This window comes from Trichoderma virens, assembly GCF_000170995.1.
Source record: "Trichoderma virens Gv29-8 chromosome Unknown TRIVIscaffold_6, whole genome shotgun sequence".
Taxonomy (NCBI): domain Eukaryota; kingdom Fungi; phylum Ascomycota; class Sordariomycetes; order Hypocreales; family Hypocreaceae; genus Trichoderma; species Trichoderma virens.
Window position 1 is genome coordinate 442,650 of NW_014013743.1, and position 16,689 is coordinate 459,338.

The 16,689-nt window shown below is 52.6% G+C and overlaps 6 protein-coding genes across 6 annotated transcripts; 2 read left to right on the top strand and 4 right to left on the bottom strand.

The window, feature by feature from the left end:
- Positions 1–50: 50 nt before the first annotated feature.
- On the top strand, positions 51–1,378 carry TRIVIDRAFT_60882 (uncharacterized protein; the record flags this gene model as incomplete). Its single annotated transcript, XM_014100998.1, has 2 exons — positions 51–162; positions 426–1,378. 2 exons carry the CDS (start codon positions 51–53, stop codon positions 1,376–1,378), a joined length of 1,065 nt encoding a protein of 354 aa, XP_013956473.1.
- A 504-nt stretch (positions 1,379–1,882) lies between these two features.
- TRIVIDRAFT_27515 (uncharacterized protein) lies at positions 1,883–2,450 on the bottom strand (the record flags this gene model as incomplete). The annotated part of the gene is made up of 5 exons (XM_014100999.1): positions 1,883–1,927; positions 1,996–2,058; positions 2,133–2,220; positions 2,332–2,347; positions 2,414–2,450. Coding segments are annotated over 5 exons (249 nt in total), but the record flags the coding sequence as incomplete, so codon positions are not given.
- Positions 2,451–4,034: 1,584 nt separating this feature from the next.
- TRIVIDRAFT_116843 (uncharacterized protein) lies at positions 4,035–5,790 on the bottom strand (the record flags this gene model as incomplete). Its single annotated transcript, XM_014101000.1, has 4 exons — positions 4,035–4,718; positions 4,794–4,988; positions 5,421–5,499; positions 5,639–5,790. Coding segments are annotated over 4 exons (1,110 nt in total), but the record flags the coding sequence as incomplete, so codon positions are not given.
- A 1,983-nt stretch (positions 5,791–7,773) lies between these two features.
- TRIVIDRAFT_186371 (uncharacterized protein) lies at positions 7,774–9,631 on the top strand (the record flags this gene model as incomplete). Its single annotated transcript, XM_014101001.1, has 4 exons — positions 7,774–7,914; positions 8,032–8,253; positions 8,332–9,136; positions 9,203–9,631. The coding sequence occupies 4 exons, from the start codon at positions 7,892–7,894 to the stop codon at positions 9,311–9,313; spliced, it is 1,161 nt and encodes a 386-aa protein (XP_013956476.1).
- Positions 9,632–10,077: 446 nt separating this feature from the next.
- TRIVIDRAFT_130014 (uncharacterized protein) lies at positions 10,078–10,994 on the bottom strand (the record flags this gene model as incomplete). The annotated part of the gene is made up of 2 exons (XM_014101002.1): positions 10,078–10,372; positions 10,561–10,994. Coding segments are annotated over 2 exons (729 nt in total), but the record flags the coding sequence as incomplete, so codon positions are not given.
- Positions 10,995–12,394: 1,400 nt separating this feature from the next.
- On the bottom strand, positions 12,395–16,045 carry TRIVIDRAFT_169863 (uncharacterized protein; the record flags this gene model as incomplete). The annotated part of the gene is made up of 1 exon (XM_014101003.1): positions 12,395–16,045. A coding segment is annotated over one exon (3,285 nt), but the record flags the coding sequence as incomplete, so codon positions are not given.
- Positions 16,046–16,689: the final 644 nt, after the last annotated feature.

Genomic DNA, 16,689 nt, shown 5'->3' on the forward strand with positions numbered 1-16,689 from the left:
AGGGCGTTATCCTGGATTAGGGAGGTGGGAAGATTCCACTGCATGACACCATGGAGGAAGCTCAACGCCTCGTGGGTGTGCGCGAGCTGGATCTCGCCAACTATGGGCCAGTCTCTGTGGTGGACAGAATCAATGTTGTGCAAGGCTTGAGAACTAGTGCGGGTAAGTCTACTCTTTTTTTCTTTTTTGCCCTTATTCCATGTCCTCTTCATCTTCTTTTTTACCCTTGCATATCAAAACCCCAGACACAACTCCGTGCGCTTCTACATCTTGGCAACGAGCTCAAACTGCTCGAAAATTTTCAACCATCTCCCCCACCATCTTTGTCAGCTTCCCATCGTGTAGCTCCAAGCTCCAATCCTCAAATTATAGCTCCATTAATACCAAATAATTCTCATCAACAAGCTCTTTACTGACTTTGACAGCCTTCTTCACATTCCTACGAGCAAATCTTGCGCTCAGTGCAACCTCGCCAGCATCGCCCGTATCCTCCCACGCACCAACGCCATACCTCGAGCCCTATTCTCATCACCAGTTTCCCATCCCACCGTCTCCCTCGCCTCTCAGCTCCTCGACTTCCTTTTCAGACTCGCACTCCTACACTGGCGCCGATGCCTCAGCTCCTCTCGACCCTCTCGAAGATGTCCCTCCTCTGTCCCTGGAGCCGCTGCTCACCCACGATGACAAAGTCGCTGGCCTGAATCTCATTGCTGATTCTATTGCGCAGATGAAACAGCGGGCTGCTCAGTCCGTGGTCTTTCACCCTCTGTGCATGAGCTTCCTGTTCATTGCATGGGTCGGCATCTACCGCTGGTCCTATGTCCCCTCAACCGAGGATCCCAGCATGGCTCTCCTGCTCTCCTGCGGTGTAACCATGACGTATCTCACTGCGATACGCTACTTCACAGACGGCTACGTAAAATTGGCTGAGGACCTGCGTTGGTCATGGGACGAGGGGCCCGGTAGCATCGAAGGCGATCTTCTCATTGGCGCACGCTACGGCGGCGCCTTGATTGGAGTACTGGTTCTTAGGCTGGAACCTCGCTTTTCCTCCATATCATCTGGGAGCGGCAGGCGCAGGATCAGGAGCAGGAGCGTGAGCTTCCGGGGAGGCAAAGGTATCATCCGAGCGTGGACTACACGCCTCCGGTACCGTGGCAAGGGTATCGGCCGAGACCTCCTCGATGGCGCCATCCGCATTGTCAAGGACCGCTGCGGGAAGGATGCCGAGGTGGGATTTGCGCAAGAGCATGCTAACAGCACCATGCTACTGCCGGCCATGTTCAACGGTGCGTTTCGTCGAGATGAGGTGCGTGCGGCCAAGGCGCTGGAGAAGGCGCTGGAGGACTGGGAGTCGAGCAAGAGAAAGAAGTGGTAATGGACATTAGCCATCCCTGGAGGAGCTGGAGCTGTGTATGCCTGGCCTTGGACCAGGATTTTGGATTTTCTGCGAAGATTCCTTCATTTGAGATACCCCATATGATTTCTCTTTTCTGTCTTTTGCGATGCTTGGCTGTCATTTTGTTTTCATACACATTAATAATGCACATCCATGTTAGGGATTTTTTTTAATAGCGCATAATGAAATGCCCTCTTGCTTCTTATTAATTCTTGGTCCTGTGAATAAAGTCAGGACCAACGTCTCATCGCCATTGTCTCAAATAAACACTCATAAACTCATAAACACGTTGCCTCCGAACTTGCTAAATGCCCCAGTTTGCTGACTGCAAAAGAATCAAATAATATCACAATGAAAACAACAACACAGAGGAAGAGACCAAGGCGTTGAAGATCACAATTCGATCCGGTCAGCCCTATGTGGCAGTCTCCTTTCCATCCTCTGGCGGTGGCTCTTGGGCTCAGACCAATGGTCGTCCTTGCTGAAGTAGTAGAGGGTTCGTCCTCTACGTTTCAGACTATGAAGAATCTGCATAATCATAAAATTCAGCACTATTTCATCATCTCATTGAAGAATAGAATGTATCAAAGCCATACGTCTTCTAGGGTGATCGTCTTTGCTCTTCGGTGGTCGACGTAGGTAACAGCGTCTTGAAGCACCTAGAAAGAAAGAAAGAAATTTCACATTAGTAAAAAAAGACGCGAAACATGATACTTAAATTCGGGTGTCTCACTCCTGTAAGAAAGTCTTTCAATGCCTTTCTCGTCTCATCATAGACTGCCGCAGATATCCGTTTCACACCACCACGACGAGCCAATCGCCTACACAACGTTGCGCAGAAGCAGTAGTCAGCAAAAAGTGTCACCATCCACCACCTTTAGTTCACACTCCTCTCCATTTCATCTTTTGGCATGTTGCACGGCTTGACTTACCGGATAGCAGGTTTGGCTACATTCCCAAGTTAGCAATCTGACCCATCTTCAAGAGCGCCAGGGGTTTGCGAGAGAAACGTACTAATGCCTTGAATATTATCCTTCAAGATTTTGCTGTAAACAAAGCAAAGCCGCATCAGCACTCATCTTGTCCCATTAGACCACATAAACATCGTTAGCTGGGAAAAGAAGCTCATTTTACCGATGCCGTTTGCTGCCGAAACCAAGAATCGTCTTCCCACTCAGTTGTAGTCTCGCAGCTTGACTCGAACCAGCGGGACCCCCACGATTCGGCACAGTTGGTGCCATAGTGCGGAGTACACTATCAAACAAACAGGGAAAAACAACCCCGGAAGATCACAAGATAAAAAACAGTCGCAAAGTTGCTCTTTTCTGGAAAGAAAAAGAAGCGTGTTCCTAGGCGCCTGTTGAAAGTTGGGGGGTGGTTGCTGGTTGAGCTCGAAAAGTCCCAAGGTGGGGCACGTGACTGCGAGCTTGGCCAAATTCACTGCATCTTCAATATTGCCTCGAACTTTGGAACTTTGGAACCTCTTTGAATATTTGAAGGACCTATATCCCAGTGCGCAGGGCTTATTAAATTTGCTGGTGTTAAAACCAGAATATCATATTAAGTTGAGAGAAGCTACCAAGATAGCGCATTGTGTGGAGCGTCTCTCGGACCAAGCGCAACTCTATGCAAACAAACACAGATAGATAGTAAACACAACACGAGACAAGATGAGCAGTGAAGCGCAAAAATGGCTCTAAATATATTCGTTGGGAACAGCAAAGTCAACTTTTTGTTTGTTTGTGACACTGGCCCCCGCCTCTTTTTTTTCTTTTCTAGACGCCCTGAGGCTCCTTGCTCCTCCTCCTCTGACTATCTGCGACTTCATCCTGCGGGCTACATTCCAGTGCAGCCTCGTTGAAGTCAAAACGAGGGTATCGATTGCTCAACCATCTCCAACTCTCACCAACTGTTTTCGTCCACATTAAAGCCATCCCGGGTCATCTATTAAAAGTATTGGGGAAATGGAGTATAAAAGCACAATGAAAGTAGGCAAAAACAAATAAAAATTACCGTAAAACGCCAAGACTTTTGTTTTCGTCGTTCCGGCACCTCGAAAAGAATGGGTAGGCTTGATGCGGTTGTTGCGCGTGTCGCAGCTGGCATCAAATCGAAGTTTCGTACAAAGGGTATTAAACTGAGCAAGTTTCGTCAACATTCAGAGCGCATCCGGATTGCCATGTCCGAGGGCAAAGGGAAGAAAGATTATGCGCCAGCGATCATGTGGTGGTTATCGAAAATGCATTCACGCAACGACTTCTGCGGGGGCGGCGGCACCCTCCAGTTCCGGGGAGGCATCATTAGCGTCCATCATAACGGGCTCAGGTGCCTCTTGAGCTGGCTCTGCTTCTGCTTCAGCAGAAGGCTCAGCAGTGGTCTCAATAGCGACCTCGGCGGTTGTGTCTGCAGTTGGCTCAGCAGTTGGTTCTGCGGTTGGCTCTGCGACGGCTGGCTCTGAGGCTGGCTCGATTGCTTCTCCTGCGGTTGCTTCCACAGCCAATTCTGTAGGCGGCTCAACAGCGGCTTCTGCGGATGGCTCAACAGCGCTATCAACCGGTGCGCCCGATGGTGCTTCAATGGCTTCGGTAACAGGCTCTTCAGCAGCTACCTCTGTCATGTGAGCATCTACCATCAGCTCAGGGGCGACGGCGACGGCGACTGCAGCCAGAGCATCGGCCGCTTCTGCCTTGACGGCCTCTTCTGAGTCTATGATACGGGGCTTCTTGAAGGGCCGCGAGTCTGCTTCAGTCAGGGCTTCCTTGACAGCTCTCAGCTCAAGCTCCAGTTCGTCGAGGCGGCGCTTGAGATTGTTCTCTCTCCGGTGGCTGTCTTCTAGCTGGACGCGGAGTTGGTTCTCCATCTCTTTGCTGGCATCCAACTGGGCTCGCAGTTGCGTGTGCTCGACGCCGGCAACTTCCTGACCCCTGAGCGCTGCAGAGGCAGCCGCCTCCTGCTGCTCAAGCTGGCTCAGACGACCGCGGAACAGCTCGTTTATGAACTCGAGCTCTCTAACTCTTGTCTTCAAGCTAGAATTGTTTGCAATGAGTTGCTCTTGCGTTTGAGGAGACTCAAGTCCGCGATCTCCGTTCATGGGTGAGCCAGCGCGCCCCTCTCCACCGTTGAAGCCGGCAACGCCTGACTGGGATGGGTCATCCACCATGAAAGCGGGAAGTGAATGGTTGTACATGGAGGGAGTTCCGGTTCGGGAGATTGGCGAATCTGGGCCCTCGCCATTCGCCTTTTGCGCTCGGCGAATGGCCTGCGCAGCAGTGCTCTCGGCGCTGTTGGGGTCCGTCGCGAGGGGGAATCCGTGTTGCTGCTACATTTTAGTCACCGTGGTTAGCAAGAAACGAAAGAAAAGTTCATGCGCAGCATGTGTTGACGTGTCACCCACCTTTCGTTTAGGGGCAAGATCCGGGCGCATCGTCTTTACGCGATTTCGGCTCTTGATAACGTCCGTCTTGAGAGATATCGGCCGCGGCCTTCCATGCAGCTTCAGGAAAAGTCCACAGGCATTGCACAGGACAGATCCAAACTCGTCGCGACGCCATAACGGCGTTGTCGACGTTCCGCAGTTTTGGCAGACGGGCTGCGTTGAACCATTAGTTGCCATCATGATGTCGGCTAGCACTGGGTGATGGGGGATGCGATTAGGGAATCGATTAGGGAGAAAGGCCGATAGATATTATCATCATCGATAAGGATGACGGAACAGAGAAAAAAAACTTTGGGCCCCCGGTCGACCGATAAGGCCAAGATAAACCGGGCACGCACCAGCGCAACGTGGGTGGGAATTGCCTGTTTAGGCTTAGGGGTGAAGATTCTTGCGATAAGGCACGTGATTGCGATTATGATATGAGATAAGATGTAAAAGTTGGAATATGCCGGCTCCAATTGGCCCGCTGTTGGATCGGCAGTTTTGGTGTTGGAGGCGCAACAGGGCGGCGGCATTTCGTACATGGGCAAAAAAAAAACAAGGGAAGCAGGACAAAAACGTCGAGGAAGAAAAACATAGACTTACCATGTTGCCGTTTGTACCGCCGCTAGTAGCAGCGGGAGAAACGCCATGATACATCTGGTTCTGAGGAATTGGAGGAGGCCTAATAGACGCGAAGGGTCAGCGTCCTAGAACATTGTGATACAAGTGCTCGAGATGCCAGTCTCGCCACGGGCGATGCTGCGCCAGGCACAACAAGACAAGGCATTGTATGGTTTCAAACTCGGATGCAGGTGCAATACCTTTGTTGTGGAGCTTCAGCTGTCGCGTTGCTTGCTGCAAGGGAGGCAATGCCGGGCAGCTGCTGCACATTGGCAGATGCAGAAGTCGACGTCGAGCTTGGTCGAGAGATGGGCTCGATCGGTGGCGGCGGCAGGACTTGAGCTTCTTCCATCGTGGCTAGGGATTCGGCAGGGCGTGCAGGAGCGCAGACGAGGGCCGACAAGGCAAGATGCGAATTCGAACGGTCGCCAGCGTGAAAGTGGTGATCGAAGCCGGGGTGTTTTTTGCCCTTCTCGCCCAAGGGTGGTTGCTTTTTTTCAGGAGAAAACGAGCACCAGCCACAGGATCGCGGGATCGCAGAATTCGTCTCGCGCTATGATGATGTAAGGAATAGGCGATGGGCGTGGCGGAGTTGCAGGAGATTGAGGCTAAGGCGCGGCACAAAAGCGTGGGGAAAAAAAGAGAGAAAAGAGGAAAGAGGGAAAACAGGCCTGGAGGCGTATCGCGATGTAATTATTGTTCCCCCTTACAAAGTACAGGTAAAGTGGTAGGTACACACAACGAGGAAGTCCGGATACGAGTGGTAGGTAGAGGATCCTAGGAAGGCACGCGCGGGAGGGAGGGGCTCGTTAGGACCAAACATACATAGCATGTACCCGTACTTATACAGCGCGCAAAGCCCGCCAAGCAGAGGCTGTGTGCGCTGTACAGTGACCAAGCTGCGCTGGCCTCAGCGTGAGTTCGGGCTCTGGTGATGCCTGGCTGCGGCAATGGCGGGCGCTGATTGGCCGCGGCGGGCATGAAGAACCGCAGGGTTAATTTAAACAGATTCAACAGCAGCCTTATGATTCCTCCAGCCTGAAGGCGTATAGCATCCCAATCTTGATCTGTCCCACCCCACGGCCTCGGCCACGACGACCGCGTGTGTCCGGGATTGATGCTCTGCTTTGCCAGATATCTAGCCGTGCCACGATAGAGCGCGCATGTCGGCGACAGGGAGAGGCAGAGAGGAGAGGAGAGGAGAAGAGAGGGGGGGCAACTGATAGACAGAGCGCCGTCGAGCCTGTAGCATCGCCAAACTCAATGTAGGTACGTCTGATGAGTGTCGCTGCATGCAGATGACAGTCGTGGATGCATGTCATTGGCACTTGATCAGCTCCATATTTGACAGAGCCCCTCCAACGGCGGCAAGCGAGAGTGAGGGGTTTGCAGTTGTTGCAGTTGTTGCGGTGCGGTTGCGTTTTCGTGAGGCATCTCCGAGGCCGAGATGAGGGATGGCATCGACGAGGTTAGTTTTTGGTTTTTGTGTATAACAAAGCTTTATAATGGCATTAAGCAGAGCTTGTGCTGGCTAGGCGATAAGACGAGTGTCGATAACGCGTATCGTATCGTATCGCAGGTATCTACTGTATCTGCCCGGCTAGTCGCAACACAACGAAACACAACCCTGGATCTCGATGCTGGTGCTGGTGCTGGAACAGCAATTCAGCCAGCACGGCGTGCATGTTGTTTGCTGAGCTGGAGGTGCCGACGGAAATAGAGTCCGAGGCAAATCCATCTACCAATAGACTACAGTACCTGTATCACGACGGATTCCTTTCCGTGATGATGCTGAGATGCTGCCAATGATAGCTGGCCAGCTGCTATTAGGCAGAACTACCTACCCAGTAAGGCTCCGATCTGCCCTGATCATATCAACACGTCCATAGGTACACATGTAAGCTTAGTACATGTAGGCATCATGCCCACTACTGCCTACCACAAACCTTGTAGGTAGTATTAAGCTCTGGAATCTCGTAACCACGACTGCTGCTCTCCCAACGATGCCCTCCGATTCGCTCCATCGCTTTCTTCCCAAAAACCCAACGGCTGTCCAACGGCTGTCCATCAAGCCACAACCCCTTTGCCATCGACCCACCAGCCCGGCAATTTTTCCTTTAGCGCCCAAGCCACAGGCATCCTCGGCGTCATTGGAACCTCATAGACGCCACTTTAGCATAGCTGCCCCTCCAGTCTTCAGCGGTGTGCGCCCTGGAAGTGCCCAACCGCAGCACTCCATAGCAGTTGTACCGCTAGCAGAACTCCGACACTTGTTGCTGGAGCTTAATTTAGTGGCACTACGCACTGCTAAACCTTGCAACACTCGGGAACGCAGTTAAGTTCTCCATCTTCTGGCCCTTTTTTCTGAATCTCTTGGCCTCTTCTTCTTCTACCTTTTCATCACCGCCGCTTTTTCTCCTCCAGTCTTGTCGCCATCCGAATCTCCCGCCAACATGTTCAACTGGGCAAAGCAGCAGTAAGAATCACCCGTCTGGCCCCAAGGCTCCAGCCCCGCCATTCTCCCTTGTCCACCCCTCCAACGGTTTGCCAAAAATCGAATGACGATTGCTAATGGAAAACTGCTCTCCTTTAGGCTGGCCAACGTCGCCGGCACCCAAGAGCCCATCTACGGCCCGTCTGCCATCAAGACCGTTGCCCAAGAGGCAAAGGAGACCGGTACGCCATATAGCGAGCTGACCAGGGCCGACCACACCTGGCTGGCGCTGGACCAGACATGCGTCGAGAACCAAGTCTTTTACTTCTTCGCCGAGGATGGCACCATTGCTATGGCCCAGGTCATCTACAGTAACGTTGCGTATGATGCGGCCCATTTGCCATGATATTAGCATCACTTTGGCTGACTTTTTTCCTTTTTTTTCCCCCCTTGTTACAGCGGCCTCAAAGTTACCTGCCAGTTCAACACCAAGATCTTTTCCCGTGATCCGGCCAAGCCGCACCTGTGGTGCTCGAACCCGCTCAGCAACGTCGCTTTCAACGAGGACAAGACATCCTTCTACGCCGATGACTGCGCCGTCGAGCTGTCTGAGGACGGCAACTCTTACACAATCAAGAGCATGAATGATGAGAGGGCTCTAGTCAACCTCAAGGTGACCAGGACTGCCCCCGGCTTCCATGCCGGCAAGACGGGTACGACGCTGTATGGTACAGATCTCAAGAACCCTTGGGGCTCGATGCGTCACGCATTCTGGCCGCGCTGCTCAGCTGAGGGCACCATCACCACCAAGGACGGCCCTGTGGACCTCAAGGGCCAGGCCATTTACATCTACGCTCTGCAGGGCATGAAGCCGCATCACGCCGCCGCACGATGGAACTTTGCCAACTTCCAGGGCCCCAACCACACTGCCGTCATGATGGAGTTTACCACTCCTCCCTCCTATGGCAACACCACCGTCAATGTTGGCGCCCTTGTCAAGGACGGTGAGCTGATTGCCATTAGCACCGAGAACAACAAGGCTACGCACAAGGCGTCCAAGAAGGACACCACCAGCGACTGGCCTGAGCCCACCCAGGTCGAATTCTCCTGGTCAACATCTAGCAAGGACGGCAAGCCTGTCACGGCTGTCATTGATGCCAACCTTGGAGACCGTGTTGACAGAGTTGACGTCATGGCCGAGGTGCCCGGATTCGTCAAGACGATCGTAGCAGCCGCCGCTGGAACGAAGCCCTACATTTACCAGGTTTGTAAACCGATGTCATTCTTTCTCTTCACTCGGCTAACTCAACTCTTTTTTCCCTCCTTCTAGTTCGCCCCCAAGACCACCTTGAAACTCAAGGTCGGTGACGAGGAGATTTCCGAGGATGGTCAGCTCTTCACAGAGGCCACCTTCATCTCCGACCTCGCTGCCTCTAAATAAGCATAATAATATTGTTCTTTTGGAAAGAAATACAAATACAGGGCTTTTTGTAAAGAACAAAATGATTGATTGAGACATGTTTGGGTACAACCTAATATGAAACCGGCGTTGGAGAGAGGTTTTAATACTACTAATCGCTCGTTTTTTTTACATCTGCTTACGCGTAATCACCCGGCATGTTAGTTTCGATATATCAGGAAAAACAAAGAGCTTATATAATGTGTACTGAAAGCAATGAGTATCTTGGGAGGCGGTGGGTGGCTATCAATTTCACATTTAGTCCATCCTTCTTTGCTACTGAATCTTGAGAGAGCCCGGTTGAATACAATACTTCGCAAATTTCTAAGGAAGCAGAAGGTGAATGAAGTTCAAAGACCTGGAGAGGCCTCTCGCAAATCTGACATGAAGTATGGTGTGTAAGATGACGCCGTGTCTGTCTCATATACAGCTAATAGCTCTCCCTAAAGAAACATTTCGTTACATTTTGTATAAGCCACCTTCCCCGCCGCCAGTCTATTCAAAATCCTGTGTATATAATCCCTCCACCCCTCCGGTAGGTATGAAACCAAAATAACCCATTTTCTCTTTTTTTCATCAAAAGCCCGCCCGCCCATTGATTTTTTTGACTCATTGACTCATCAACATTACAAAATTTCCTGTTCGCTTTCTTTCTTTCGTCTCTCTCATGACTGCTTGTCTTTCTCCTCAGACGTCTTCTCCGTCTTCTCCGTCTTCTCTGTCTGCTGCTGCTCTTGCTCATTGCCCAGTGCGCGCTCAACCTGCCAGATGGCCCTCTCCAGCTCAATCTCGACGGCCGGCAGGTCGAGGGTTTCCGAAAAGTCCTGGATCTGCTTCTGGGTGATGAGCATCTGCTCCTTGCCGCCGGGCTCGTCGGCGGGGGCCTGGCCGTCCTTTGTGTATAGCTGGTCGAGCTCTTTGGAGGGGGCGAGGTGGAGGAGGTTGTGTTGGAGGAGCCATTGGATGTGTTTGCCGCCGTTGATGGCTCGCCAATGGGACCAGGCGCGGTAGACGAGATAGAAGAAGGGGAGGTTGGGGACTCTATGATGGTGTATGTCTTGTCAGTCGGGGTTGCTCTTCTCTGTTGGTTCCTCGCTTCTCTTGTCTCTTCTCTTCCATTGCCTCCTCTTTTCTCTCCTCTCTCATCACCTTTCGATATCTTTTACCCCCTTCGTTCTTTTCCTCTCCTCCTCCTGTCTCTTCTGGAATTATATATAAAAAAAACTTACAGAGGCACCAAGCCCAAGGGCGCCGTTATAGGCATGCCCACAAAGCACCATATCAGCCTCTGCCGGTGCAGCGCCTGCCTCTCCGTCGCCAACCGCCGCACCACCCCCTCCGCCTTGTGCCCCGGGATGGCAGCCGGCGGGAACACCAGCTGGACGGGATCGCGGCCCCGCAGCTCGTCGTCGCGGCGCCGAGCCGACAGCGGCGGCACCGACTTGAGCCCCCACTCCTCAAAGGGAATGCGCCGGAAGGCCTGGTTGCCGTAGTCGACGACCTTGCGCTGCCAGCCGCGCTCCATCTTCTCCCACTGCGCCCATTTCCGCGCGGCGAAGGCGGCGCCGCGGTCGACGAGGCTGCCGTCGTGCGAGGCGGCGTTGAGGCGGTTGGCGTAGAGGAGCGTGCGCCGCGTGGAGACGGGGAGCAGGTAGAGCCTCATTGCGGGCGGTGCTGGTTCTCGTCGTGTGAATTGGAGGGAGGAGAAGGGGAGGGGATGGGCTCTGTGAGAAAGCTGTATATAGCTGGAAGAAGAAAAAGAGTGCCTTTCTGGAGATAGATCTGGATCAGCTAGCAGCTACTAGGTGCTAAAGACGTCACAAGCGGGTCAAGACACTACGCCGCAAGCAACTCGTCAAGCCCATTGATTCCCTCACAGCAACCGCTAGACAAATAAAATAAAATAAAAATAAAAGATCCAAAAACAGAAATAAAAAAGAAATAAAAAAGGGTGGAGGGGGACCAAAAGTGGGAATGAAGAAGAAGAAGATAGAAGAAAATTATAAGAAAATAAAAATAGTCGCCGGAAGGAATTCTGTATGTGATTTGCAAACACTAAAGAGGTTGCAAACGGGCTAGGCTCAATTTGGACGCTTGCTTTTTGGGAGCAAATGCCGGCGGGCCAAACAGTGACGCACATGGGCATCATGGCGGGCTGCCGGTTTTTGGCTTCTTTTTGGGCTAGAAAACTCGGAGTCAAGAAAATCGGCAAGAAAGAAAAATGGAATTTTGTTGTATGCTCCGAGAAATGAGGTCATCGTCGCTTACCTTGTCGGGTATCGTCAGGTACTCCTCGCCATGTGGTTCATGGATCTACAGTAAATATCTAACATCACAACTCAACAACTCGACACCCATCAAATCAATTTCAAAGACAGGATTCAACACAGCAAGACACACAGCAGAACCCTTTTCTATTTCTCACAACCACTTACAACAAAACAAAAGAAAAAGCAAATCTTAGATACGTACTTACCCCCAAGTCCATCTACGCCTCCCAACCCAGCGCCTTCACATCTACCTACCCTATCATCAACTTGAACCTCACGCAAAGAAAACGCTGCACCAATCCTCATGTATCAAACTTGCACATATGCAGACATCAGCAAATGGGCGGATGGTTTAGTGGTATAATTTTCCCTTAGCATAGTGCGACCTTCGAGTTGCCTAAACGCATGGGAAAGGTCCGGGGTTCGATTCCCCGTTCGTCCATAGTTGTCTTTTTTTGCTCTTTTTTTACCTCTAGCATTGATAACTCTCTCTCTCTCCTTTGTGAGAACTACCTTTTTATTGACTGGCAGACGCATGGATTGATTTTTACTTTGTGTCACGGTTCATCAATCAATCATCACTCAAAACTCGCTCATATTCAATAATCCGAAATCCATTTTTTTTTTCAACCCCCAGAGCACCAATTGCCACCTGTTCGCATCTACCGTCTACTAGCAATACCAATATTATGCCAATGCAATGTGTATATCGTATCTGAAGGGAATGTTTCGCTGACTCAAGCGTGTAATATCGCACAACTCCTCACAGAGACCCTCCCGTCTTCGTCGTCGTCGGGCTCTTGCTTCTCGCCTTCATGGCCCCTTTGCCCACAATCTTCTCTGTCCAGTTCCATGATGACGGACTTAGTCTCCCGCCTTGACTTTCTTTTGGTTTATCCAGTTTCTTGTCGCCAACCACATCATTAATATAATCAAACTCACTTTCATTTTCACTGCTCGCCCAATCACGCTCACTCCACGACATTGAATCCCCTCTATCACTGTGGTGGCTGTGGTTTGCCAAGGAAGACCGATCAGTGTCTTGCGTCCTCGGCAGGGGAGGCACCTCGTCGAGCGCCTCCCGAGCTTCGCTCGCATTCGTCGGCTCCGGAGCAAGGCCACGGGCTTGCCGCATAGACACCGTTTTAGTCTCGCCACCGTCCGCAGCAGGGGGTTGACTAATGTCCAAGGCCCGCTCGCCCATGTACTCGTCCTCGGTGCGTAATCGTGAGACGGCCGAGTCGCTAAAGTGAGCATCGACCAAGTGCTTGACGACTGGCCAACCATAAGCGTTGGCAAACATACGGCGCACGAATATGTTGTTGTGGGCATCCGGTTCCAACTTGACAAGCACCTTCCGCCATGACAAGTCCTTGTGGTATCCGCGCGAAATTTTTTCCTCAACACGCATGTTCGAGCCGTCGACAACCTCGTTGGGCTGCTTTTCAGGACCCGTGTTTGCAGTGTCATCGTAATCCTTTGCCGAGGCCATCGAATCCTCGTGATTTATCCCAGAGTGTGGCGTCGACGATCCGCTGCCGCCGGGAGAGAGCAACGACGAAGACGAGGACTTGAGCTTCATCTTACTTAGCGCTGAAGGAGTCCGCTTCTTCAATGGCGGCGCGGGGATGTCTGTCGGATGGTACACTCGATCGTGGAAGATTGTCCGCGGCCGCTTCGATGGATCAACAAGCCATTCCACATCTGGAATCTTGGGATTGAGCAGGTCACCGGCAGATTCGAAGAACGTGGTCCTGGGTGGTGCCCTCAAACCTTCAGTGTCATTCTCAAGCTCGTGTCCCGCTGTTGCCTTTCCGGTTCGCTTGCCCGTATCTGACGAATTGGAGCTGCCGGCAGTGCTAGAAGCATCTGCATCGTTCTTCAGTGTCTGGCTCCTACGTAGAATCTTCTTCTGTTTCTCCGTCACGGGCTGCTCCTTTGGAGGGTCGTTACTCCTAAATAGATTAAAGAACCCAGTGAGTGGAGTGTGGAGCACGTTATCTCCCGGGCTTTCCAGTGGCTCATCTGCAAACACCGCCGGAACCGAGCGGAGACTGGCCCGGTCGTCTTCGGCGAGAGCATCATTGGATGGCTGTGGCACTTGGTGGCTATTGCTGTTGTCGCCATTGTTGGTGGTGCCATCGCCATTAGGGGTCGTAGCTCCCGAGTCTATCTCAACGTCATCCGGGAGATTCTGCAGCTTCAGCCGCGATGATCCCATGTTGGCACCTGTGAGCTCTGCCCATCCAAAGCCCACAACCGTCTCGACGAGGCCGGCATCTCTCCTGGCTTTGCCGACGCGCCCTAGACCCTGCCAGTCCAAGAATAACAGGCAACTCGTGCGCAACGGAACAATGCCATCATTGACCACATTGGAGTAGACTGTTCGGTTCCGAAATTTCTTGAGGGCGTTGTGGGCGGGCCCTGAGGGTAAGATTCGCAACAAAGGCTTGGACTCGGGCTGTGATTCTCCGTAGACCTTCTTGTGGGCAGATTCGCCTAGGTTGCTCACAATGGCACCCCAACCGCTCCGTGCAATCGTCGGCGCCCTCCACGTCAAACCCAAGTCCTGCCCCGTCCTCCCCACGAGGCCAAAATCGAGCGCAAACTTGACGTAGAGAGGGTTTTCGTTGCTCAAGCCCAAAAAGGGCGTGGCCAGGGCGATGAAGTTGATAGGTTTTATTATGTCGAAAAACCGAGGCGAATGCTTTTGTATGTATGCAATAGCGTAAGTCTGAACCAGGCCGCCTAGCGAGTGCGCAATGAAGCTGATGCTCGTAACCTTGTAAGGTTTTCGGATTTTGGCATGGTCTTGAGCTCCCTCCGGGTTGGATGCCTTGGCGATGGTGCTGTTCTTGTGAGCTTGGATAAAGTCGTGCGCTCCCTGCTCGCCTAGTCCTTGTGAAAAGCCTTCAAACGTGCCTTTTCCTCCTATCGGTAAGAAGGGTTGGTCCGGGTATGTCATGGATAGGACATATCTCGCTAGCCTCTTGCCGAGGTACTTGATCCCCTTCTCTGTCTTGGTGGCGTTTCCAGAGTATCCTCGCACAATGACCTCTTCGTCTTCATCCTCGCTGCCGTCTTCGCTTCCCGTCGAAGAAGCCTCGTCTTTCGTCTTGTTGCCGTCGCCGGCACTAGCTTCAGCTTCTGCGCGCTTCTTTGCTCTTCTCGCCTTGGCATCAATCTTGGCCTGTTTTGCAGCAGCATCAATGCTCTCTTTCATGAACAGCATATCTGCGCCCAGATTGCTATGCAACCCATGCGTCAGAATGACAAGGTGAATCTTCTTTTGCTTCCCCGGAAGCGGCTCCTCCTCGGTTTCCGCATCACCGGTCTTGGCCATGCTCTCGACAGGCTTGTCGGCGGCAGGCCGTTCGTCGACCCTTTTATCGCCAGCATCATCCCATGCCGGCAGCCGCGGCGTGTTCCACAAAGTGGCCGTATCTTCCACCTTGACGTGTACCGCCCTTGAGAAGACCCCGTGAGGCTGTGCCGGATGATGGCCGTCCTTGGCCCCGATGCTCTGCTGATGGTCCACTAGCTTTCCCGGCTGCGGCACCTGGGCCTGACCGCCCACCACCGGAATGGAAGAGCTCAGGCTCAGCGACTTTTGTTCTCTTGCCACCAACAGCTCGTATCCCACCGCCGCTGATGTAGAGAAGATGACCTGCGAGGAAATCTCAATCACCCAGCTCACGCTCTCGGAATCGTGCTCCGGACCGTTGCCAAACGTGCCATGGGCTCCCGTCCCCGCCGCTTGCCGTATGTCTTCAGGCACGATCAGCTGGCACTCCCATGACCCTCCGGCCTTGAGCATCGGCTCGAACTCGGGAACGCCATAGCGGCGCGGGCTGGGGAACTTTTCGTTGGGGTTGAATTTGGCGGGATACGTCGCCACGCTCAGCGTGTATGGGCCGTGGACAAAGGCCGCTCGCAGGGCAATGTTGGACGTGTTGCGAATGCGCACATACAGCCGCTCGGGCGACGGCAGGATGCGGTCCTGCGAGGGAGCGTAGGTGATGGTATAGCGGACAACTTCGCCAATCTTGACGCTGCCGGTCTGGTGGATGAGAAGCATCTTTCTTGGCTTCCGGGCGGCGCAAAGGCCCCGCCGCTCTTATGCAGTTGTTTTAGGCTACGGCTATTATTGTGTTTCGCTTGTTTCGCCCAGTCGGTCGGTCGTTCGGTCGGTCTCGTTCGTAAAATGTATATCCAAGGAGCTCTGGCGATTGCAACGCAGTTCGACGTTCAATGTTCAGCTGAAAAGGGAGTGGAGGAAAGAGAGGCGGGATGCAGCAGCTCCTACAACACAACAGAGATGCAGTGTCGGAATCCAAATCTAGACGTGGTAAACGTCTACATTATCCTCTATCCCGGCACCCGATGCGAAACGATGTGATAATGCACAGGTCGCCAGGCCGAACGCTCATTTCAAGGGTAATTTAAAGACGTGCATGGGTGAAAGGCTAGGCAAGGGAAAAAAGGGAATGGCTTGTAGGTAGGTGGGTTGGTAGGTTAGTATTAGGAGGCAGCAAGCAGATTGAGGGTGGCGTATTCCGTACTCTGCATTGAAGTTGCGAACAGAGAGAAATTGGCCGCTTGGGATTAGGCTGGCAGCGGCATGTGCAGGGAGACGGTACCGGCGGACGGAGTACGGGGTACGTGGTACACGTCAGTATCTGGAGCTGCACTCGTATCGATCTGCCCTGCGCCAGTACGTAACACCACTCCTTAGGGGACAGCAAGCAATTCGCTACTGTACGGGCTTTGCGCTACTTGAGATACGAAGTGATCCATACCAGTTGTCATCATCTGCAGATTACTACCTGTAGGTACCTACTAAGGTCAGGTATCAGGTATCAGGTATCTACTTGGCGTCCTGTACCACCCAAACAAAGCAACGGATCTCTCGGGGAGCTCGTTTTCCCGTTGCATGAATAAATGGATTCGAGCATCTCCATAGCATGACGCTACTTGCATGACGGGCGCCGTAGAGCCTCCAAAAAGGGCCGCAGCTGCTGCGCTGTGACACCGTCGCTGCCGTCATCGCAAATCCAAGAGCCCCCCTTTCGGGCATATCGTTTCGTT